Source organism: Misgurnus anguillicaudatus, chromosome 12 (assembly GCF_027580225.2).
Source record: "Misgurnus anguillicaudatus chromosome 12, ASM2758022v2, whole genome shotgun sequence".
NCBI classification, from domain to species: Eukaryota; Metazoa; Chordata; class Actinopteri; order Cypriniformes; family Cobitidae; genus Misgurnus; species Misgurnus anguillicaudatus.
The window spans coordinates 24,483,791-24,511,080 of record NC_073348.2 but is presented as its reverse complement, the minus strand read 5'-3'; the positions used below and the strand labels follow the sequence as shown (position 1 = coordinate 24,511,080).

General features: G+C 37.8%; 1 protein-coding gene across 7 annotated transcripts in view; it reads right to left on the bottom strand.

Moving 5' to 3' along the window:
• nlgn2b (neuroligin 2b) overlaps positions 1-27,290 on the bottom strand; it is a 170,974-nt gene that overhangs the window by 51,121 nt on the left and 92,563 nt on the right. For all 7 annotated transcript variants that reach the window (XM_055208630.2, XM_055208629.2, XM_055208628.2 and 4 more), the window contains one exon: positions 15,454-16,181. In XM_055208630.2, the coding sequence (XP_055064605.1) occupies positions 15,454-15,940 (487 nt within the window). In that variant the 5' untranslated portion in view covers positions 15,941-16,181. The remainder of the gene's footprint in view (positions 1-15,453; positions 16,182-27,290) is intronic.

Below are 27,290 nucleotides of genomic sequence, written 5' to 3'. Positions count from 1 at the left end.
AACCATTTTTGATGTGATGAACTAGTCAAGTTGCAAACACGCTACACTTTTAAAAAATAAAGACGCTTAAAAAGTGTCTTTTAATAACTTTAATTTCCCTCTCTGGAAAATTCACTCGTACTGTATGTTCGATGCCAAAAATCTTTTCTCCATGTGCCGACATGCACAAGCATTTAATACCACTTTCATGAGGACTATATATGCACTTATAGAAAAATATTGATAGATAAAACAATTCTGCAAAATACACTTCCATGGCTATCTATTGCGAATTAATTTTCGCAATTCACTCACTATTGGCACTAAGTTAATTTTGGGCCTTGGTATGAGTGTGTGTTGCTCTGAGCGGACTCTCTCGAGTTGTACTTAGGCTTGGAGACTCGATCAATGCTGACGTGATTTTCAGTTCAATTCACCATCTCAGGTCGGTTCTTCCAGTAAAGGCCGGAGACCATGAGACAGGTTGATAGGAGCCCGTGCGTGCGCATGTGATTAAGCCCCAGCCACATCAGCACTTTATCGACGCTTGAAAGCATTGCGAGATCAAGCTTTCACAATTTTACTGGTTGCCGCTTCCGTCTATACGGTCTACAGCCTCCATTAGGACTCAAGCACTTCCCAGAAACCTAATCCTGCTGCTCTTTGAGGATGATGCACTGGCTTTAAAACTAAGACCCAGAATGGAGAGACGGAGAGATATGCGGACAACTGGAACCATGATAATGAAGACTTAAAATGGAGGAAGGATCATTTACGTGGGAGAAGTTGGGGAGCGTCTGGTGACAACTAGAAACAGAAAACCTGGTTTTGTGAATGTGGCTTTACTCCCAGCCTGAAAGATGTTGCAGGCTTTGAGTTTTTGTGTGTGTGCTGAATGGTTTGTGCTGTAAACACTTTCTTTTTGAGGTGTGTGAGAGAGATTGTGTGCGTGTGCATTTGGTACGTTTTGACAGGGCGGCATGACAGGGAAACCGGCAATACGCCATCCCAGTGTAACCAGCAGGTTTGTCCTCTGTGACAGGCTTACCGTGTAGAGATGTCTTTAGGTTGCTTTTTCTCTCTCACTCTCTCCCTTTCTGCATTTTTACTGTACATCTCTCTGTCTCCTTATTATTTTTTGCAAAATACCTAGAAAAACACTACGCAAAAGCCTAGACAAATGTCTATATAATAGTTAGAAATAGAATAGATAGGAAAGAGAGGTAGGAAAGAGAGGTAGGAGAGAGAGGTAGGATAGAGAGGTAGGAAAGGGAGGTAGGATAGAGAGGTAGAAAAGAGAGGTAGGAAAGAGAGGTAGGATAGAGAGGTAGGAAAGAGAGGTAGGAAAGAGAGGTAGGAAAGAGAGGTAGCATAGATATATACTGTGGATGGATGGTTGGATGGATGGATAGATAGATACCGTAGACAGATGTAGATGGATAGATATGGTAAGTACGGTAGATAGATATGATAGAACGATAGAACAATAGAACGATAGACAATAGATAGATAGATGGATGGATACGACACATCTTAATACCAAGTGTAAACAGCCCCATAGATAGAGATAAGTACAATAGATAGATACGATAGATGGATAGATACAGTAGATGGAGGGATAGATAGATAGATAGACAGACAGACAGACAGACAGACAGACAGATAGATAGATACAGATAAGTACAATAGATAGATACGGTAGATGGATAGATACAGATAAGTACAATAGATAGATACGGTAGATAAATAGATACGATGGATGGATGGATAGATGGATAGAGAGATAGAGAGATAGAGAGATAAGTACGATAGATGGATAAATACGGTAGATGGATAGATACAGATAAGTACAATAGATAGATACGGTAGATAAATAGATACAATGGATGGATGGATGGATGAATTGATAGATAGATAGATAGATAGATAGATAGATAGATAGATAGATAGATAGATAGATAGATAGATAGATAGATAGATAGATAGATAGATAGATAGATAGATAGATAGATAGATAGATAGAGAGAGATAAGTACGATAGATAGATATGATAGATGGATAGATATGGTAGATGGATAAATGGATAGTAGATAGATACTGTAGATAGATAGATAGATAGATAGATAGATAGATAGATAGATAGATAGATAGATAGATAGATAGATAGATAGATAGATAGATAGATAGATAGATAGATAGATAGATAGATAGATAGATAGATAGATGGTTAGATAGATACCATAGATAGATACTGTAGATGGATAGATGGATGGATGGATGGATAGATAGTATAGATACCGTAGATAGATAATGTAGATAGATATGGTAAATACGGTAGATAGATAGATAGATAGATAGATAGATAGATAGATAGATAGATAGATAAGTACGGTAGCGAAGTACGGTAGATAGATGGATAGATACAGAAGATGGTTGGATAGATAGATAGATACAGTAGATAGATACTGTAGATAGATAATGTAGATAGATAGATATGGTAAATACGGTAGAGAGATATGATAGAACGATAGATAGATGAATAGATGGATAGATAGATACCTTAGATAGATACTGTAGATGGATAGATGGATGGATGAATGGATGAATGGATGAATGGATGGATGGATGGATAGATGATAGATAGATAGGATAGATACGTAGATAGAAACTGTAGATAGATAGATAGATAGATAGATAGATAGATAGATAGATAGATAGATAGATAGATAGATAGATAGATAGATAGATAGATAGATAGATAGATAGATATAGATAGATAGAAAGATAGATACTGTAGATTGATAGATAACTGTGCCCTGGGCGGGGCAACATAATATTAACCAGTAATTTAGTCCCTCACCTTTCAATAAATTCAATCAGGCCCCTACATTACTTTCCACCTATTCTGTTTGACTTAAAACTGGTGAGTTAAATGTCTTGCGAATGCCATTTCAGGTTATTTATAAAAGTCGCCCTATACAGAGGTAAACACAGCCTGGGGTGACATGATGTAATGGGCAGTTTTTCTGTGAAATTTCGGGAAGGGACGAATCACCGGTGTAATCGTTTCCGAGCGCTCTGAGTAAATGAGGTCATCTCGCACGCGCATGTGTGCGCGCCATTCTGCGCCCGTGGGCCGTGCGAGAGGAAGACTGTTCGTATCTCTGTGACATAAACCTTCAGTTACTGCTAGCAATCTTCCAGCTGCTCCCGCTCAAACGAGTGTCATCTTTCTCTCGTCCTCTCTCTCTCCTGTCGCATTCTATATATCTCTCTCTCTCTCTCTCTCTGCCAGGCTATCTATGTCCCCTGCATCGTGCTGCGCTATAAAATATAGCTTTTAATAAAGCACATGGATGCTAAACGCTTGTTGAACCAGTAATAAAAATGGAGGATTCTGGTGGCTTGGCGGAGGCAGAACTGTGGCAGAGGCTAGACAAGAACACAGCTGCCATCCCATACAGAGCACAGCTGGAGTTAAAAGATATGTGTTTGTGTGTTCATGTAGAGATGACACTAATAGACCTTTCATTGTGAAAGAGGGTCTGCTGTGTGTCAGTGATGCTTGCTACAGTAATCTCTATTACTATTGCACAAACTTATGGTTTGAGGTTTAAATATAGCGCAGTTTGTGTTATATAAATGATACTTTGATTCAGAGTTTTGTTGAGGAAACTTTACACATACAGACTTGGTGCTTTTGGGACGATAACTTACAGTATAAGAAAATCCCAGATGAGATCTTAGTTATTTCTTCTAGATATCAAAGGAGAGCAAATGGAAACTTTTGCTTAAAGGGATAGTTCAGTGAAAAAAAAAAATCTGTCATCCTTTACTCGCCCTCAATTTGTTACAGACCTGTATACATTTCTTTGTTCATCGGAATACAATTTATTTAAAAGATATTTTAAAGAATACCTGTAACCAAGCAGATCTGGGGCACTACTGACTTCCATAGTAGTAGAAAAAAATAATACTATGGAAGTGAACGGTGCCCCAGATCTGTTTGGTTTAGGGCTGTCAAAAGATTAATCGCGATTAATCACATACAAAATAAAAGTTTGTGTTTGCATAATATATGTGTGTGAGTACCATGTGTATATATTATGTATATATAATACACACATATATTTATGAATTTAAGAAAAAAATTTAATTAGGTGTATTTTTTATTTTTATTTATAATATAAATATACCAATATATATATATATATATATATATATATATATATATATATATATATATATATATATAAACATGTAATGTTTCTTAAATACTATGTAAATGTATTTATATAAATAATTACACAGTGCAAACACACAAATTATGCACAAAAAATATTTTGTATGCAAAATCGCAATTTATATTTTGGCAGCACGTTTGGTTATTAAACTTTTTTTTAAATATCTTCATTTGAAATTTATACAGGTCTGTAACAGCTTTAGGGTGAGTAAATGATGACAGAATTTTCATTTTTCGGTGAGCTATCCCCTTAAGTCTCCTGCGTCTTGGATATAAAGGAAAAAAGAAAATTCACAAATGTCTCCATTGGTGTTTCAGAAGAGATCTTAACAATGTCACAAACTGAGCTCAGATTTACCAAATCTGCAATCAAATTAAAGATTTCAAATAACTTCAAAACTTAACCAAATCTAGACTACTTATACAATCTAGATTTATTTTACAGCCCCATACTCTTAATGTATTTTTGTCTCTTTTGTTTGATTATTTTCTCCCAACTAGTTTTAGGTGAAACACCTGAGACTAAGTTAATTAACTTAAATGAAAGACAACTGAGTGATCTATCAAATCTCTTGAGCTATAAAAGAGCAACCACTAAGAAATAAGGGATGCACAGCAGGGTTTCACAAAATGAATTCCCCTGGGAAGCAAGTACCTTAAAGGGACACTCCACTTTTTTGAAAATAGGCGCATTTTTTCAGCTCCCACAAAGTTAAACATTTCCGTTTTATTGTTTTGGAATCCATTCAGCCAATCTCCAAGGCTGGCGGTACCACTTTTAGCATAGCTTAGCATCATTCATTGAATCTGATTAGACCATTAGCATTGCGCTAAAAATGACCAAATACCATTTTTCCTATTTAAAACTTGGCCCTTCTGTAGTTTCATGGTGTGCTCAGGCCAATGGAAAAATAAAAGTTGCGATTTTCTAGGCTAATATTTCTAGGAACTATACTCTCATCAGGCGAAATAATCAAGGTTCTTTGTACCATAGGTGCAGTAGGGGCAAAGATATTACGCAATGCTCGAAAATAGTCCCCAGCTAGCTAACTTTCAATGTGAACTGCACTAAGTTTGTGTAGTTGCAGAGTTGCAATCGGGACTATTTTGGGGCACTGCGTAATATCCTTGCGCATGCTGCACCCATGATACAGCAGCAAAGATCCTTGGTTATAACGCCAGGATGAGAGTATAGTTCCTAGCCATTTCAGCCTAGAAAATTGCAACTTTAAATTTTCCGTCCCTCTTATTACACAATGTAAATACAGCAATTTTGCATTTAAAAGACATTTAAAATCTGTCCAAACACAGTTTAGATGTCTAGGCTAAAACAACACTGTTAGACTTAACTGTAATTTTTACAGTTACTAACCACAAAATGCCCAGTAAAATACCATCATTTTCTTTTCCAATTAATTACTGTAATATGCATTGCATTATGGGTATTAACATTTAATTTACAGTGATTTACTGTATGTTTTGAATTTGCGGTAGACTGCTGTAAAACAACAGCAGTAGTGCTACTGTAGTTGAATAAAACAGTGTTATAAAAGCATATAAAATGGAAAAATAAAATAAGGATCCATGAAATGAAATACATTTTATTTGTTATGCTTTTAGCAGTGAAGCAAATTTCAAAATGTGAATTGTTTTTCAGCAGTGTAAATAATTTATTGAGAATTGTAGATAGAAACAAGAAAAGGATTATGGATAAATGATTGACCGTCATATTTGAATTTGACCTCAAGACTCCAAAACACCAAGATTTCGCTCCTCGGAGTGTCAGGAGAGTAAGTTTCATCAAGTGACTTTTTTAAACTAGGTTACAGTAAGGGTGTTATACTGTAAAAGGGAACTGCGGCAAAGGCATCATACTGTAAAAAAAATGTACAGTAATGGTACTGTAATGGGGCAGTGAGTTACCGCATATATACAATAAAAAGTCTAACAGTGAAGGCAAAATTTAGGCGGTCAGTAATAATCAAATAGACCAAACATAGCCAAAAAATTAATAAATAAAGCCAAACACTTTGTCATCACTATTGACTTTGCTTACATGATGGGATATTATACATCTCACAAGTTATTTTGGCAAAAACGATATATAACATATAACAATATATTCCATTTTATTTTGGCTAGCAGTGGGATACTCATAGTTGGACTATATCGAGTCTATAACCTAGAAGGTGGCTTGCTGGGTGCACAGCAATAGCCTGACAACCACCCAAAAGACCTCAGTAATGCTCACATTTTCTTCAGAAGTCAAGCTGTTTAAAGTGATCTGAATACAAGCCAACAAGACAAACTGTCCTATGCAGCTGAACTGTACTTCACAGATGTAATTTTAAGGGAAAGCAAAATATGGGAAAGAGAGAGAGTATAAAGTGAGATTTGCCTGCAGGGGCTTTTCATGATCCACAGCACTGGTTGCAACCCTTGGCGAAGGAAGAATCGCATGCATATCTCTCGACATGATATTAGGGTAATGAGGCTTTGGGTGAAACTATACAGTGGGATACGAAAGTCTTACATCACTAATGCTTTTTCTAATTTAATACATTTTGTTGTTTACAAATTAATTTAGATTTTTATAGATTTATCAAAGCCTTTAACAGCAGGCTTTTGGTTTGGACGATGCAAGTACGTGCAAAACCTGATGATTCATGTAATCCCAGCTCATGATTCGAGAACGTTCTTGTGTATTTCAATAAAAAGAAGGAAATTTGACTTTTAAAAAGAAGTTGACAAGATCACTATAACAAATGTACTTTTTGAAATAAATTCTTAAATTGTGAGATCAGATGTAAATATGAATGCCAGATTATCCCCACCATACACCTGTGATTGGATTTATATCATGTTTGCGCTGAGATGCAGATGTTTTCCTGATATGCACATAGCAGAGGTGGTTGTCCATCTGTCGTGCTCTGTGGTAAGCTGAATGGTGTCAGCGCTCAAAAACCACCACACACAACATGGCTGCGGCCAAACACATCAATATAACTGATATCTGATCTTCCTTGGGCTTGGGTTCAACTATTGCACTGACTAGACAAATACAAACATATTTGATCCTGTCACCTCTTTTAAGTACCCAGTCTACACACGCACACACTCACAGAAGCTGTATTGAATGATGCTCATTTTTGTGCTAAAAATGAATTAAAAGCAAATTATTCTGGTTTCTTACTTTGTCAATGCAGCGTTTTGGATTAAGATGCGTTCAGCAGTGTGCTCTGAACAGCTGTGCTATTGTGACACTGTATTTATTGGTGAACAGCATGTGAAGAGTTCACAGTTCATCACAGCGGTGATGCAGTCTGATCCACAGCTATCATAACATTCAAATGACATTTAAAGATCATTTAGAGTTTTGGGGCTTTTGCATACTATTCGCTTTGAGATCATGCATTAGTGCAAAAACGTTGACAGATGTTGACAAAAGTAACTTATTTGACATTCTCAAAAAAAATTCCCGGAAACAGATCGAACGCACTTGATGACGCATCGTGCACTTGTGGAATATTTGTCCAATCAAATGCTTCCTGGAATACAGATGGCCTCTCTCCTTAATACCACATGCAATTAACTAGCAATAACAAGTAGGACATCTACAGTAGGTTCAAAGCAGTGATGTAAACTACAAGTTGTTGTCTATTTAAAAAAGAGACAAGCACAATTTCCTGTTTTAATAGCAACATCAGGACGTGAAGGATCACTGTTTGTTTATTAATCTTTTCATAAGGTCCGTAATGAAAAGTTTTAAAACACATATCAGAGCATTTTTTTTGTTACTTTTTTAAGAAGTTGCTTTCTTATAGTTCAGGAGATTTAATGGAATTCCTAGTTCTTATTTAATAACTTTGTCTCATGTAAAATAAATTTTTCATTAAGCCATTGGGTCTTGTTCACTAATAATTCACATTTTATGCACACTTAAACTTCTCTAGAAAACTTTGTCATTAACTCTTTCCCTGCCATTGACAAGTTATCGCATCAATTAAGAGAAAACATTTGCATAAAAGTGTGTTCCTGATGAGTTTTTATGTTAATCTGTAATACCGCGATTATCCACTTATCCAATTAATAAAAAACTGAAGAAAAATTTTTTTACTACTTTTAAACTCTGTGTATGTTTTGATACTCGTTCTTAACTGATCTCTATCAAATTCCTTCACAAAATGCAATTATTTCAGCTTTTTACTAAAAAAAAATGTTTTTTTAAAGAAAAATACCCATATTTAAGAGTTTAAAAAGATATAGATATATGAAACGGATTTTGTCCCCCATTTTGTTTGTTTATTATTTGTTTAAAAGCAGAGGGTCTGTTCTTTCATTTGATATATTTTTATGTTTATATATTTTTAAAAGAAAATTTTCCTTGAAGGCATTTTGTGAAACTTTTGTGAAAATCACAAAAAATACTGGCAGGCAACTTTAAAAAAAAAATAAACGGCTGGCAGGGAATGAGTTAAATTGGCATTTTGGCATGAAGATTTGTCATTACGTGCATCTTCTTTTTATGTGTAGAAAAAATAAGTAGGCTATAATAATGTATAATACAATGTATATAATAATAATAATAATAATAATATAGATCATGTATAATAATATATAATACAGATAATATTACAATATAAAATATAATCATGTAACTTTTATATATCAACATTATTATAATCATAATTATAGCCTAGTATTTGATTATAGAGTACGTGATTATTGCGCATGAGTGGTTTTAGGTTTTCTTGAAGTTTTGCATACATTTAGAAGAAATTTTGATCCGAAAGTTTTTGTTGAATAACGATTTGTTCGTGAAAACATCCGTACGCAATGTTACCTTAACAAACAAACGTAGAAGTAAATGACACAGTTGTTGGGAGTATATAACATAAACATTTCAGTAAGCATATAAAACTATAATAAATGTGTACAGCATTTGCTAACATTGTTTTTATCACATGCGTTATCCTGGCAAATGTACTAAAGTCGAAACATTACTGATATCTCTGAAACAGAATACACATGAGACATACAGTACAGAGTTCCCACACCTTAGTTAACTTCAAATTTAAGGACCTTTCAAGGACTTTCCAGGTCCAATACTCTCAAATTCAAGGACTAAATGTGGAGACACATTTCAAGTGAGAGCAAGGTTACATTGTGTTACCTTTAAAGATACATTGTTACAGTTCCCTTTTGAGGGAACTTGCGCTGCGTCACTGCGGTGACACTTTGGGGACGTCTCCAGGGGTAAGTGCATCTGAATGTGTATATCAAATTCAACCAATGGTGAGGCTTAACGACAAAGACAGGGTGACACGGGAGCCAGGAAGTATATCGCTTTCTCAAATATTGCCAAAGACGGCGTTACAGGGATGCATGAAGTATGGCAAGGGAGATGCAGCGCCTCATACGTAACCCTAGACGTTTTCATGTGTCAAACACAACTATGCAAAAAAGCATTTTGGTATGAATCAACATTCACATACAGAAGATACTGTATAATCATTTAAAACTAACAGTTTAGCATGTATGCCTAAAAAGTCTATAGATTCAAGCACTTTCAATGACCTGTATCTATGTATGTTTATTTTCAAAAGCCTTTCAAGGATTTCAAGGACCTGTGGGTCTCCATTTGCTCTCAGTATAATCTCACAGATGTCCAGATTTTTATTTTTTATTTAAAGAGATCTTATTTGGGATTTTTCTGTAAAATAGGACATCATTGTACAAAAAATGCTATCTGCATGCTATCTTGCCACTTATTGCTTATATTTACTTGGAAATGTCTAGATGTGTTGGGCATTCTAAGCAAAAAACTATATTACAGAGCTGTAAATAACAATGAGGGGAGTGAGTAACATGATCGGTGTGAGTGAGTGTGTGTGTCATGGCCAGGTCATCAATCAGCAGGCCCATTGATTTAATATTGATCAGCGTGGGTCATAATTCAGTGTCTCTATCACACGCAGTCTTATCATCAGATCCACAACAACCGTAACCTCTGCTTTTAAATACAGAATAGATCTTCAGTATATCAGTATATATTACACTGCACGTGCCAATTAGACACCAACAAATAAGAGGGAACAGGCACAGAATGTATGATATAAACGCTCCCTTACTGTCTCTCGTTCTCCCAATGAATAATCCCAATCCAATTTTCACCCAATCAACTCTGATGGCAGGAATACCAGTGTTTGTTCTTTCACCGAAAGCGATACCATATTTCATTTGCAACTTCGACCAACTGGTTATTTATTTATTAACATTTGCATACGCTCCCCCGAACGCAACTTTCTTGCGCCACTAAACGAATCTACATTATATACTGGTGTCAGGCTTCAAATGACTATTGAACTGTTACCATCCTTTTGTTTTGCTGAGCACCTTATTGATCGTATTATAGGGATTTTAATTCACAGTACAGCCTTGAATAAAAAGAGAGCTACGCTCCAATCCGAACCCCCATGACGTGACCAAGAAATGGCCCCACCTTTGCATCTGAATGGATCATCAAGGTTATTTCAGAGTCGAACAACCTCATGGGAAAACCAGCAAATCCACGTCACACTTCTTATACACGCACAACTGCATTTGATAATGCAAATACAGATGGCATATGGCAGCAACAGAAGTGTGTTAAAGTTTAGGTAAGCTTGTGTAAATAAAACCGCATCACAGATCCTATAAAATTAGTCTTTGTCTATTAGCGAGACCATTTATATTCCAGTGTACTGCACAAAATAAATGGACCAAAATATGGATGACTCACGATGCACTACAATTTTTTTTTAGTATCAAATGCTCTCTAGAATGAGAATGTGCCGCCCCCTGCAAGCACCAAAGCACGGTTCATGGGTTTGACGTAAATAAAGCCTATTTTTTAAATTTTTTAAAGTTTAAGCGATATTAGTAGTGTTGTTCTGCGCACACACCGTAATATCTATTAAACAACTACTACTGCATATGCTGTGTGCATACTATAACATTGCCATTAGTATTCACACTCAGCATTGGCTAAAGTCACTTTGGCTGATTTGTTTAATTAATCCAATTTGAAATTCGTAGACAGATGGAGAACCTTTATGTACCAATACAGGGGATAATTAAAGGTGCAACTGATGCTTGTCAAAGGAAACCTTTCCGATTAGCTTCAATAACTTGGAGACAGCGAGCGAGCGAGACAGATAAGATAATTACACTTTCTTCCAATCCTTTGGCTCTAAACCACCTTTACACATCCTCAGACGTGTCCAAAAGTCCCACACTAAACACCCACCAAATGTTGCACTGAACTGTGGTAGAGGGGCCAAATCCCGATCCAATAAATCCCTCCCAACCTGTGAATGATTTTCATCGCTTCGGTTGGTGTTGGAATCCCCATCAGTGAGCGTGTGCTGGACGATGCTCTGATGAGATTCCCCGGCGACGCATCGGCACTTGGCACGCATTTACGCTGGAAGCGATGAGTGCGGGGAGCGTGTATACCTCCACAATGCTGTCGGATGCATTACTCACTGCATTGGAGACACTGTTTCCCTGGGTTGTTGTGGACAAATGGGATTTGTCTGTGATTTTTGTCATCTGGACCCGTCTTTAGAGCGCAAAGGCGGAACAGAAGTAGGATCTCAATCAGCATGATGCAAAAATGTGCGTTTAATGTGGCAGAAACAATCTGTTTACAGAGGAATCTGGTGATATCCAAAAGAATTCTCATTCATCTCAATAGAAATTGCTTGGTTGGCGTGTGATTCCTATAGGACAAATGTGTCCTGTCAGCTGTTTTTATATAATTTTTTGGCTTTTTTAAAGAGCACCTATTATCCAAATCACAATTTTACATTTATTTTGGTGTGTAAGTGTGTGTTAGTACATGTTAACAATGTGCGAAGTTACAAATCCCACAGTATATGATGATGTGAGTTATCGTCTCCAACTGAAATTTCTTTTCTTGGACTACACAAGGATTGTAGACAACAGTTTACTTCCTCAGCTTGTTGACATGGACACGATGGGCATTATCATAATTCCGCCCACTTCTGACTCACAGCCTGTGGTACATTCACACGGGGCGTAAGCGTTGACGCTTCCCATTCACTTTTAATGGGTGATGTAATGCGTTGTGGATCTGTCGGCGCATCACTGTCATTGCTCACGGCAGAACTTGAACATTTCTTAACTTTTCAAGCGTTCAACGTGTGCGTCAGCCAATCAGATCGCCTCATGCAAATAACCTAGGCAGAGCCAGCCAATTACGTTTAAGGAAGACCGGAGCATGTGTAGCGGCCACTGTGATTGGCTGTTGGCTTCAGACAAGCCTTCCGTCAAGCGTTAACGCTTCTGTCCTGTGTGAATGTACCGTTAAGTAGCCTCTGATTACATATTTAAAGAATTTAGTAACTATTTAAACTATGATTCAAACGTAAGTTTTGAGCAGTGTAGAGCAGTGTTGAGGGTAACGCATTACAAGTAACGGGCATTATGTAATATTATTACTTTTCTGAAGTAACGAGTAAAGTAACGCATTACTTTATGAATCTACACATTAATATTTGAGTTACTTTAAAAAAAAGTAATGCAAGTTACTTTTCAGTTTAATTAATTCAATTTAAAAATAAAATAATCTACTGAATTAAACTGAACATATTAACGTAGAATTAAGCACTCTGTGCACCTGAGCGGGAACAGTCTGAGTCAGAAACAGAGTATCAGGCCAGAGCTTGACATTTTTGCGATCATAAAAAACACCTGCAAGGCCTGAAAGAGATCAAGCCTCAGCCAGGTAAGAAAAAGTAACGCAAAAGTAACTTAAAGATAACGAAAGCATTACTTTCCATGAAAAGTAACTAAGTAACGCAATTAGTTACTTTTTTTGGGGAGTAACTAAATATTGTAGTGCATTACTTTTAAAAGTAACTTTCCCCAAAGTAGCGCTTGTTTATCATTTCTACGATCACAAATGCAAACGTGGTTTTATGTGTTAGTATCCTTACGTTATCAATCTGTCGTTTCCATTCTGCTCAAGCCACGCTGGCAGAGTTGATCAATCAGCTTGGTCATCTGCATTTTCTGGATCAGATTTAGGCTCATATTGATAATTAAAGACAATATAAACTCTTGTCAGTATTGCTTCGAGAGCTGATCTTCCAAAAATGGTAAGGAGCGTCACATTTCCGAGGTATTCAGGCCAATCACATCGTACAGGATAGCTGGCCAATCAAAGCACACCGTGCCTTTCGGAACAATGATTTCAAAATCAATCAGAGGCAGGGCACAGAGGAGCAACAATAATGTACGGTATGTGGAAAATAATTTGTTTTTGAACCATAAACCACGCAAACACATTACATTACACCAAATAAACAAAATGAACGTTATTTTAAGCAAAGTACTAGGAGCTCTTAAGCACCTTTATTCTTATTGTGCGTTCACACCAGACGCAGTAGAGGCTGCAAAAACGCGCCATTTGCACGTAATTGGACGCTTTAGCATTTTGAGTTTACTCACTTTATTTGCAGGTGGAAGCCGCGCTTGAAATTCTAGTCATTCACGCGGAAATTCGCGTCATGGGAGGGGCTTCTGCGACTCCGCTAACTTCCTGCAATCATGTCACTACTAGAGCAAGCTTCTGAAGTTCAGATTTTTCAACTCATGCCTTCCGCGCGTACCGCACCGCCGGATGCTTATTAGAATCTTCGCATTGACTTAACATCTAAATCACTCGCGCTTGACTTAACATCTAAATCACTCGCGCTTGCCGCCTCCGCGTCTGGTGTAAAGCACAGTTAAGAGTGTATTGTTGCAAGCAGACTGCGAATCCAGTGAATTTTTGTTGACAAAGGTGAATAAAAGATCCCACTGCACGTATACAACTCTATACACACAAAACACATGCACACATATACAGCCTTCTTGTGCATGCAACCCATTCTCTAAAATTACAAAAACATGTTCTCTTTATTTTCTTGGTGTCCCAGATTTGCTCATTATTTCCTATTAGGGCAAAAATGTAATTCTGCTTTCAGAATCTGAATCTCTCAAAGTTCGCATGATCACATCTAGATCTTTGAATATTTTTATGTGTTCGGAACTGCTTGTTAAAGCATGCAGGTGACAAAAAAAGAAAGTAATAAAAATGAGATCTTGTTTCTTCATCAGCAGATCATTCTCCTAAAAAATACTGAATAAAAAGTAACCTGAGATTTCTTAAAAGATTCCTGAGAAATGTCAGAGATTTCAATACAAACACTTCACAAAAAATCGGAGTAATCTAAGCTTTTGCTATCTACGTTACTGGTATATCTCCATAATACATAAACAATTTTCTCATCTATTTAAATTTCTCCCAAGGAAACATCAGAGACAAAGTTTATAATTTAATGAAGCATAACTGAGAACTCAGTTGTGCTGAGTGCTAAGCAATAAGAGAAAACACCAATGGATGTATCATCCCACTTCAATCTATAGCACTTAAGAAAGACTGATTTATTATCTCACTATAATGGACAAACAGACACATTAACACAGAACGAGCCACTATAATGCAAAATTGCTATTAGTATTAGGAGACCGACTGTGTATATGATTTCATCATTAAAGAGCTCTCATCTCTGGAACAAACACACTTATACACATTGCATGTCATCCTCCCCTGACTATAATAACCCATTCTGAGAGCTGGCACAGTGAGACATTACCCAGCAGTCTCTGCACAACCCATTTACAAACTGCAGTGAGCACCATCTATCAGAGACTTTAGCACATGCTCAGATTGTTGCCTGTGCAGTTTCAATAAGAATCACTGACTGTGGCGTGTTAAATATTTCTTGCGCTCACAGGGGGCTGTAGCGTGTTCCTTTTAGATGTTTTGTATGCACTAAACGTGCGTAATATACCCTAAACTGAAAAGCATATCACTATCAACAGATTATCTCCTTTATTAGAAGATAAAAAGAGAGAAGGATCCCAAGGTAAACCGGAGAACAGGTTACATAAAAAGAGCATCTTATTTGGTTGTACTGCACATTTACTTCATACTTTTAGCTTCATATGACCCTGCACAACTACGTAAGATAGATACAGGTGATTAATTTCAGTTAGCCAGGCTTAAGATACTTGGGGGAGCGCTAGTAAAGTATTTTGTTTTTGTGTACTTAAAAAATATGTTTAGTAAGTAAGGGAGGATGAAATGAATGAAACACAGATTTACAAAAAAAACTTACCGTCCTCTGTGGGGACGTAAATGTTGAGGTAAAGACAGTCTTCACTCTGGTTCTGCACATATGCTGCGGCTGCATCCAGGTTGTCCGTGAACCATACAGGAAGCATGATCTCAGGCAACACCCCATGGATATTCTGAGGGCACACTGGTGCAAACTGGGTAGCGTTACGAATCTCCTGCCAGGACCCTGGTGCCTCCGGAGGCTGGAAACGTCTTTCGCCTATTGGGGGAGTGGCGTAGGGGACGCCCAAGTACTGCTCGACCGGGCCTAGGATCTCGTTGTTCAACTCTTTGCGTATGCCTCGAAGTTTCCCGTAGCCCGTGGTGACCATGGGGTGCTTGGCGGCGGTGAGGTCTGCCCGTTGGCAGGAGGAGAGCGTCAGACGCAGCGCCAGTCCCAACAGCCACACTATGCAAGCGTCAGATACGCGGCGCGGGCAGGAGCGTCCCGACTCCCGACGCGATGGTGCCACGCCCACCAATGACATGATTCAACTGGGGTCAGTTACGCCCCAGCGATGGGTGTAAGATGCGAAACAGACGAGTGTGAGGAAGTTTTTAGGCCGCCCTGATGACAACAACGTTGGGGTGCAGTGTATGAAGAAGTGAAGGAGGGAGATGGTATCTCCTCAGTGGAGCGAACAAAAAGCCTGCTGACTCAGAAGGCTAAAGAACTTCATGGTGATGTTACTTCAACGCGCTTTCTGTCGCGACTTGCTTATTAGTTTCCTGCAGAGAGACAGAGACAGAGGCAGAAAGACAGATATCATTAAAACATGCATACCAGAACTATCAAACACAATGAAAGGTAATTACAGTATTGCCCAAGGTTTAAAAATCATATCAACCACAAACATGCGAAACACGAATCGAATTAAATATCATTTGTTTCTGCGTGCATATCATCTTTTTTAATGTTTGTTTAATATCTTTGCATTTCTTCTACCCCTGAAGTCTTTCTGGAGTATTCTCCAAGGCGTACAATTACAGATGCGTATCTGGACCATGGGCCGCGCTGTAATGTTGTAGCAAGGTGCGCCACAGCGACACGCGTTTACGCTCGGGCACCGGGAGTGTGAAACATTGAGCGAGCGTACTGCCTAATTGACTTCCTCCGAGGAGACGACTGTACCAAGCGTATTCATGCCGCTGGTCTAGATTCTTGGTTCCACTTGACTTATCTGTGCTAGTTTCGGTAGATGGAGACATTTGGGTGTAATAACTGTCTGCCGTAACAGTCTATGACACAAATACAGACGTCTACAGGCAGGAATTAACTACATGACAATGATCAATGAGACAACATTCAACTCAAGGGGCAGCGTTTACCTCCATTTTGGCACAAATGAAGACATTATGAATAAGGCATGGCGGCACAGACACAGGCAAATGTATAATCAATTTTATAACAAGATTCTTTTGTGTGTTCTTCCGCGGTCATGGAAAGGATGGGAATCAGTTATTCGGGAATATGGAAACTGTACTGGCACTTACTGACAAATAAAAAAGTACTGCATCCTTAAAGCTGTAATCCGTAACTTTTTTCTGGGTAAAAATACATGGAAATTAGTTATTGAGCAAGAATACAAAAAATAAGGTTCAAAACGCTGCCTTCTCACCTGATTTGCAATGGTAAGCATATAATAATGATTTATAATTTGACCCGTAGGGTACGATTTGGTGGGAAATCATCTTAACATCATTTGACTTCAACCCACGTAAAAATAAGTATGTAAAGCAACCAGAGATGGTGATATAGGGGCACAAGTTGCATATTTCAGCTTTAACTTGAAATGACTGCTAGAGGCAACTGTGAGGAACAGTGTGTCTAACCACAACATAAAAGATACACGATACATAAAACGTGTGACTGCAGAGAATTGCATGCAAACTGGTCCGTAAAGGAACAGACTGTATGCACTTACTGTAGGCTCATAAAAAGTAAGCTGGAACACTGAGTTTTCCTGTGTAGATTTTACACACTTGTTCATGTGCCAATTTTGGAAAAGTTTGAGGAATTCTGTGCCATGATATAAAGGGATAGTTCACCCAAAAATGATCATTTACTTTTGTTGTTTGTAAACTGTCTAAGTTTCTTCATTTTTATAAACACAAATGAAGATATTTTGATGAATGATTGTAACCACTGACTTCCATAGTAGGAAAAAAATACTATGGAAGTCAGTGGGTACAGTCAACTGCAAGCTTACCATCATTTATCAAAATATCTTTTTTTTTTGTGTTAATCAGAATTTTTGGATTAACTATCACTTTAACCCTTTGTGCATTGTTCAAATTTCCTACTCTTTCGTGTTGTTAGTGGACAAAAAAGTCGGTAACACTTTATTTCGTGGTGTCTTTGTTACACATTTTACATGTAATTATTATAGTAATAACAGTTAATTATGCATAATTACATGCAACTAATCCTAAACCAAACCTTATTCCTAACCCCAACCCTACAGTAAGTACATGTTGTTGATGATTATTACTTGGTACTTAAATATGTAATTACAATGTAACAGTGACGCCTTAAAATAAAGTGTAACCAAAAAGTCTCAATTAAAATCTAAATTAAAGGTATAGCGGACGATTTTCTTTTTCCGGGTGGATCATCAAGACTACTGGTCATCCCAGTTGTCAATGATTCTGGTGATATGTTGATGTAAGGCAGTCGTACGTGCTCGTCCCTAGGTTCACTTTCTGCACATGCGCACTTTGGTGTATATGCATGGTGGGCTACGGTTTCAACCATTCATTGAAGCTCGCGTTCTCATCATGTTTTTTTTCAAAATGTCTGAGGGTCGCAAGAGAAAAAGTGTCTATGCATTGTATGACAAGAAGAGAAAGGCATCTGAAGAAAGAAACAAGACCAGAGTGTTTTTGGGAGACTATTTCACACACTGGTATGCGCTAAAAGCACAGGTTGGGCTTCCCACGTGAAGTTTCTACTCGACAGGTAAAGTTTGGAGAAATCCATTGAAAATCACTGCTAGTAAAAGTTGATGTAAGTTATGATTAGCGATGCTAGCCCTGGCACAAGTCACGAACCGCACAGACACTGTAAACATGCCGACAGCAACTTGTAAACAGAATGAAGAGAAGAAGGCTCGTGCATGCTCTGTCTCGTGCACGCGTTTAATAGGCTTTCCATCTCAGGAGCAGGTAGAGTGTTGCGCATGTGCATTTTTTTTTAAAGTGGAGGGCGGTTCTTTTTAAAAAATCTGAAAAATCTTCCACTTTACTTTTAACACTAAATTAAACTAAATTAAACTGCTATAAAAATCTAAAAAAGACAGTGCAGTAGCAACTGGTGCATGAGGGCAGTGCTCTCTTCTTAATACTAACCATAACTCTACACACGTGCACTCTAATATGCTGCTATACTCCATATAACTCAATGTACAAGCCAGAAATTAAGTTTTTTGCACAGACCTACTAAAGGGTTAATGGTGCCACATGGTGATCAACCGTAAAAAGGACAAATATTACCTCTTTGCAAAAAGAAAACCACCAACAATAAAGAATACATGATAACAAGGTGTCATGGTTCTGCAATCAAAATTTGTTATAATGGAAGTCAATGGGGCAAAAACGTCCACGAACCATGAGGGAGAAAAAAATTAAATCGGATGCTGCACAAAAACTAGGGGCCCATCCCAATACCTCCCCTTCCCCTACATTTTGTCATAACCCTCGTTTTTGCACGTGCATGTGTAGGGGTAGGTCGTCCCATTACTTTAGGGAGCAAGACGGAGTGCTATTTTCCCCTTAGAATCAACCCTCAAAATGTAGCCAGGACCGATGCAGGCTTAAAACGAAGTGGGAGATGAAATTGAAAACCCAGAATAACTTGCGAGCTCAGCGAGCTGGTCAAACTTTTCAACCAAGATGGTGGACGCCGCTGGAAAAGAACAACTCTAGTTTCGCAAATAAGCATGTTAATATTTTGGAAATTGTTGGAATATGTTAGTTTGAACACAAGTTTTGTGTTTGTGAAGTTTTGAACACTAATGTTAGAAAATATTTCACGAAGCTATCTGACGATGTCTCCCAACTGAGTCTGTCCATCATATATTCATCTGATCTGAGTAGTTTGTCAATATTCAGGATGTTTGCTCCAACATGAACACATATAACCCCTGCTTATCGAGAGTTTGATCATATTAACTCTTTCGCCGCCATTGACGAGATATCTCGTCAATCAAGAGAAAACGCTTCCCTGCCAATGACAAGTATTTCCGGCTTTCTGCAATACCGCGACTATCCACCCTTCCGCAACTTTTTAAACCCTGAAGTATTGCCCTATGGCAAGCGGCTGCATGGGATCTCTATAAAAAGAGAAAATGGAATTATCTCTGCTTTTTGCTCAAAATGTGGTGTTTTTGCAGAAACCTATCCATATTCAAAAGCTGATTACAAAAGAACTACTGAAGGTAGGATGAAACAGGTTTTTTTTTGTTTGAAAGCAGAGGGTCTGTTCTTTCATTTGGTATATTGTATGTTTATATATTTAAAGAAGAACATTTTCTGGAAGGCATTAAACTTTTGTGAAAATCATGAAAAACGCTGGCGCTGGCTGGCAACTTTTTTTAAATACGCTGGCGGCGAAAGAGTTAATAATAATCACGCTGCACGTGATGTAGGTGAGCACGTTCGCTACGCTACTTTTCATATAGGGGTGTCCCATTTCATAGGGAAAGATTTGAACCCCCACTTCCCCCGTAGAGGGGACTTTATTGTTGAGGGCACTCCAAACCAAGTGGAAGTTTTAAGGGGGTAGAAATGGGAAGGGGCCTAAAAATGCATCAAAGCCAATGTTTTAACTAATCTTTGACAAGCCCAAGACTGTGAAAATGTGAAAAAAAACAGTCCACAATCACTTTTTATATTGAAAATCAGTCATTTTGTGTGTATTTTTCCCCAAATCAGTGTCATCACTTATGAACTTGGTGATTAAAGAGTTAAAATCATGGATTTTTTTGTAAACATTTGGTATTTTTAATCAGTACTGAGGTTGATTAACAGATTATGCAAAAAATATTTATCTGATACATTTTTAGAGCAGTTTAATTTAGTGGCCTTTTTTGTCCACTAACAACACGAAAGGGTAGTAAATTTGCCCATGGTATATTGTTGATTTGTTTTATTTCAAAGCATTTTCTTAAAATATTTGTAAATATAAGATTTGTTACCAAAAATCATTCCATTTGCTGAAACACAGAGAAAGTTTTGGCCAAATAAAGACTCCAAAAATGGCCAAAAATTTCCCCAACAACACATGGTAAAATGTGAGTGCTATGTGCTTAGTGATATTTAAATATATATTTAAAATACAAAACCAGCCTATTCATAGACACGTAAGGGGCTGGGTAGAAGTTGGTAAAAGATGTGTTCAAATTCTCCAAAAAAACCCCAAAAGTTTTTCAAAGTGGCTGTCAGATGAGGTTTAAAGGACCAGAATAAAGCAATCACCACCAACAGACACAAGTCAAGAAAACTTTCAAAAGATGTAGGCTGACTTCTCAAGAACAGAATGCCAGCGTGTGTGGGAGGTATTTGAGTGTAGTTTGGACACCACGAGGGCTGTAGAAGTGCTTTAAGCTGACAATCGTCTCACCAGCGATGATCAGAATCTACACTGACAATATCAAGACTGAGGCAAACCTCTGCTCACAGGCCCTGAGCAAACTGCTCTTTTCTGCAGATCAAAGCCTTGAGACTTTATTGAGGAGTAAATGTATGCTAAAGCAAATGTGTGCACAGCCGCAAAGAACTCTGATCGGGACAGCTGAAACAACATGTACAGTTGCGCGGGGAAAAGAAACCATCTTAGTGAAACATCTTGTCAGCATCCTCACAGGAGATGGAAGATTTTACAAAGAAATCAGGAGTCAAGAGCGAAGACAGAGTCATCTAGCGTGTGCTGTTCTTCGAGCACTCGGCATCTCTATGGCAACCAAAGCCTCAGCCAGTCGACACCAAACCTGCACGGACACACAACACCTGGAGTAGAAAAGCACCAGATGCGGAAGATGAATAAGGAAAATGTATGCAAGAAGATGAGAGAGAATATATACACAAATATGAAGCTCACAACCAAATGTTCCTACAGTATACCACTTAAGGCAGGCCAAAATGATTTAAATGGTCAATACCATTACACATCATCAAAATGATGCAACTTCCCAGAAAAAATTATGACATTACAGAATGATGACATCATCCAGGTGTACTGTACTTTATATAAATGGGGTATTACAAAATGATTACAAGATGAAACTGAGGAAACATTTTGAAAAATAAAGAAACACCTTAAACTTATATAACATAAACTTAAATTACCAATGCTTTAATTTATACCCCCCAACACCACCCACGTTTACTTGACTTCATACATTACAGGTACAGTAAACTTAAATAATTTAGTTTTTAAATAATAAATCATTTCATATATATATATATATATATATATATATATATATATATATATATATATATATATATATATATATATATATATACAAATTTACGTCCAGTATATTAGGAAATACACACTGGAGACATGAAAATGTACTGCCTAATACGAATGGCCCACTTAGACTCAATTGTTGAAGTAACTAACAGACATTTATTGAGGTGAATTAACACTGATGGCAATTTAATTGCTGGAGGTCACCATGTCGCTGCACTGTTGGTTGCTATCAGTCATTCCTACTCAACCGTAAGGAGACAAATCACATGATCTGTACCGTCTGCATTCCCACTGGCGACTGTAGCATAGCATCACTTGTCATTTGCATACAGTAGTTCGATTCCTGTTGCCTCAAATCGCCAACTCTCATTGTAAATGAATGAGTACCGGTTGCTTTGCTAGTGGAAATCGTCTGTCAGTGTAAATGTCCCTTCTCGGGAAATCTTTTACACTCCCCATAAAGCAATCTGGGATTGGGTGCCTTCCTCAAGGCCACAATGGTGATATCTCATGACTCATGTCATGAAGGAAAAGAACCAGGAACCTTCTGGTTACAAAGCCTCTGCTTCAATCACTGCATCATCAGTTGTGCCATATGGAAATTAAGCAACAAAAAAATGCTAAAAATAAGTTTCTGCTAAACTTAAATCCAAACTACAATGCACTAAATATATTTTTGTGAAAGAAAACAAAAGTTTTGAATAATTCAAACATAATCTCAATGTAATTGTATCATGACCCAGATATTGATATAATAGCGGGTTGCCAGGTCCCCACTGATTCCCAGCCCTATTTTGAATGCCAGAATATCCCAACATATCAATATTTATGAGACACAATTAGGGCCAAAGTTTCACCCTCTGCTAGCGGGACTTCATAAATATGCAGTTTTTAGCTGACCCCCCACCTTGATATACACAGGCGCACAAACCCGCATACAACCTGCTGAGGTGCCGTGTTACATCACCGCCAGCGTGTGGTCATAAATCAACAGCTTATAAAGAAAGCAGAAAAAGACAGCATGCTTTCTCAGCTCCCTGGGTAAAAGGTTTTCCAGCTCATCAGTATCAGGTCGTTGTTATGATATGTGCCCGGTAAGCTAGTGAAAATGTCTCCCAGTCATATGATCAAGACCTCTGAGATGATTAAATGCATTTTGTATCTTAAATGGTACATCAAATTCTGCACATAGGCAGCTGACTTCAAATGTCAAGCATTGACAGCAGCAAAACATGCTATACATTACCTATCTTTTTTTTTTTTTAAACAGAATGGTATACGATTTATATTGGCAGATGCTTTTAATCAAAGAGACTTACAATGCATTCAATCTAAATATTTTTATCTGTGTGTTTATAGGATTGAACCCCTCATCTTTGTGTTGAAGCACAGTTCTCTACCCATGGGCCATTGCTAAGTATTATTGAGAAGTGCTAAATCGATAGGGTGTTGCGCCAGGGAACGCACAAACTGATAAAACATATTAAAAGCACTGTAAGTTTGCATAAATGTATTTGTCACGCCTCATGATTATTTATGAAAATTACAAAAAGGTGATTAAAATTTTTTTTAAAGTAAGTATTACATGGAATTTTAAGCAATTTATGTAATTGCTTAAAAATGTAAAGAAAAAACAACTTAAAAAAGTGGATACAAAAATTATGCACTACAGACGGTTTCAGCAGTAACAACATAAACAAGCAGCTTTCGTGGTCAACACGTAACTTCCGTTAAACTCCGCTAAGAATAAATAACAACAAAGTACTTTAAACGTAATTTACTTATATAACAAGAAAATAAACAACACATAGATTACCTAGGAAACCAAAACATTTGTTATTTTCGACGAGGTATTTGTTCAAGAGTTCAGTTTAGCAACTAGTCATACCATTAAAAAAACTATAACCGGAAGTTCGGACCAGACGCGTATAATGTCACCACACGTGGGTCCCATAAAACTCATCTATATTTTTAAGTAAATCCAGCATATCATTTTTTTACAGTGTACAAAGTCAATGCAAAAACGCGAATAGATGCGAACTCATGTGGGGCATTGTGAATGACGCGAATTGGATGGTGCATATGCCGCAAAAACACATGCTTTCACCCCAAATGCGTTTTTGCGCAAGTTGATAATATTCAAAAATTTGCATGACACAAAGTTGAATCCCGCGAGTAACCTAGAGCGAGGAAAAGGATGCTTCGCGTTTGGTGTGTATGCAGCATAATTCTTATTTCTGAACAACTACAAGAAACAACCGATTTTCGTCAAACAAGTAGTATAATTAAAGCGCAAATTGAGGAGCTCAAATGCAAAAGCCGCTAAACACCAACTCAATCATAAATGAGATAATGATATTGACCGAATGCTCCCGGCATGTATTATATGTTCATCAAATAATTCAAATCCACTTAATCACAAACTCACACCATTCAGAAATATGGGTTTGTTGACAGAATCTGTTAAACACCACAGTCATTTTTCAGCAAAGTCCATTAAAAGATGAATTGGATGAATGATGATGTGTCCTTTCTGAGTACTTGGACCTGAGTACAACCCGAAACTTCATTTTTACATTCTGACTTTCATCATTTGCAGCGTTTCTAGTTGCATCTTTAGTGATCTTATAACCTTATTTAACCTTATCGATGTTTTAGAAAACTTTTTTGCCAATAAAGCTCACATGCACTTAAATTTTTTAAATAACAATGAAATGAAATTGCGAAAGTGACATTTGCAAAAATAAGGCATTTCAATTACTGACTAATAACCTTTTCATTGCCATTAAAGTGAAATTACTGAATCTATACATAACAGCCCAATAAAAAGTGCCCATTTACGAAAACATCAGACGCACTTAGAGGGTTTTGCATCCGAACTCCTCAGTTGTAACTGTGGCCTTTCTATCGCCATCTCTGTTTGAAACATAACATTGCAGATTACCTGTGAAGTTATTTTCTTACATAAACTTATATTAAATTAAGTCAAACAGAGATATATATATATATACAAAATTGTACCAGGTAGTTTAAAAACAATATCACTAAATCATTATTATATATTATCATTTTGAATCACGGTTTCAGAGTAAAGTAAGGAACATTTTTGAACACTGTTTTATATGTTATTGCTCAATAACTGACAATTGATTATTTTAAACCTAAAAAGGCCAGCATTTAAGTTGAAGGTAAACTAGGGTTGTCCGCATGGCGTCATTTTCGACATCAGGAGGGTCCGCATACGACAGCGCATGAAAATATTGAGACAGGACACTATAAAAAACCCACAAAGGCAATAACCAGCGTTTGCACACATACCATCGTCTTTTCTTTTGTTATTTTAACTTCTTTCAAGAACAGAAGAAGAAAACATTTGTATTGCGTACGTGTCGAACACGGCCATCCATGCGTAGCTGCGGTGAAGTCCAAGTGAGCATACTTTGAAAGCTATGCGGACGCGTGCGCGCGCAAGCTGAACACGGAAAAAGTATACCCGGTCCTTTATACAGTATTACTGTCAAATTTTAATCTAAAACACTAGCATAAAGTTATATTCATATTATTTTCCAACCCTCCCACAATATTCTTAGAATAAACACACCAGAGATGTTTTTATTATGGCGAAATCTCCAAACGAGAGGCTCGTAACTTTCTTTTTAGCAATCCCTAGGCAGACCTTAATGTGAACAGCTCTGTTCTGACGTTTCATTCATTGTTGCCCGGGCTTGCAAAACACAAAAGACTAAAACATCCTTGATCAATTGGCTAGGACGTGCACATATTTCATTTCCTGTAAGGACACTGGGGAGCTTCCTAATGCTATGGGGGCAGTATGCAATCAGCCATCCAAAACACACAGTTACACAGACAGTTTCTCTGAGGGAGAGCTTTATTGATAAATCTGAACATGGTCAGTTCATAAATCACTCAGACAATTTCTCAGTTCTTTTAAAAATATGTGTGTTTGTGTAGTAGCGTGTATGTGTGTAATGGCCCAGCTGAGTGCAAGAAGCCCACGCGAGGCTCTTGATGATTAGCTGCATGTGGGCTAGGTTGGGCCCTCGGGGGCCTCGGTATGTCTGTGAGTAAACAGCGCAAGGCCTTCATGTGTTTCTTGAAGATGGATGCTTCGCCGTTTTGAAGTACAACTGAGCGTCGGGTTCCAGAAGTAAAAATTTTCTCCGAGGGGAATTGATTTTTAGCGATAACATAAATGTTTAAAGACAAACCTACAGTACAGTGAGCTTAGAGTTTGTTAATTGGTGTTATATGGTTTAGTTTCTGCAGCAACAGCTTGCTTTAACAAAATGCTGCAAGGGACGAAATCTAGTCTCATAGTCTCTTAAACTATGTTGTATTTCTATACTCAATATAATCAGATTTATATAAACTGTGCTATAAAATTAAAGCTGCAATGTGGGACTTTTAGAACGATCTCTTGACAGAAATGCAATATAATATACATAACTATATTATCAGTGGTGTATGAAAACCTTATATAATGAAATGTATTGTTTTTATTACCTTAAAATGAGGCGTTTTTATCTACATACACTGCGGGTCTTCTTACAAGGACGTCTCCAACATGTTTCTACAGTAGCCCTAAATGAACAAACTGTTCTACAGAGTGTGTTTTATTCCTATGTTGTCTCAGATGACGACATGTTTGCCCTAGCTTTTTTTGCATTTCGAAATTGAGGTTGGTTGCACTTCGTAATCTCACGCCATAGACTGTAAAAAAAGATGGCCGATGCAATGTCGCCTCCCTCCATTGTAATGAATTGAAGCTAAAAATGTCAGACCGTGGTCGCCGCCATGTTGCGTAAAAACGTCAGTTTGGAGCCAAGGCATACGCAGAAGGAATCGTCCGTGGAGCCAGAGGCGGAGGCGCGGTATCAAACTTCTTCCCCAATGCTCACGCGCGATATCAAGGACCAAAACCATCTTTCGAAAACTTTTATTGGAAGAGTAAATATTGTTTTTATTTAGAGCAGAGTCCCATTCGTTTGAATGGAGAGGGCGGGGTTTATGACTTGTACTGCAGCCAGCCACCAGGGGGCGATCAAAGAGCCAGAGTCTACACTTTCCAAGACTTATGAAGCACACCCGTATTACACATTTTAGGGGCCATTCACATATTGCGTCTTTTGCGCGCTCAAGTTCGTTATTTCAAATGTAGGGGCGCGGTATGCGCGCTCATAATGGAACGCGCTAGTTCTTTCCCGCCGCGTCCACACCGCATTGAGTTAAAAACATCTCAACTTTTCAGAAAGCCGCAAGCGCACTGCAGGTCATGTGACAAGAACCGAAAACGTTTTCCGCGCATTTTAGGCGCAACATGTGAACGGCCCCTTAAGCAGTAC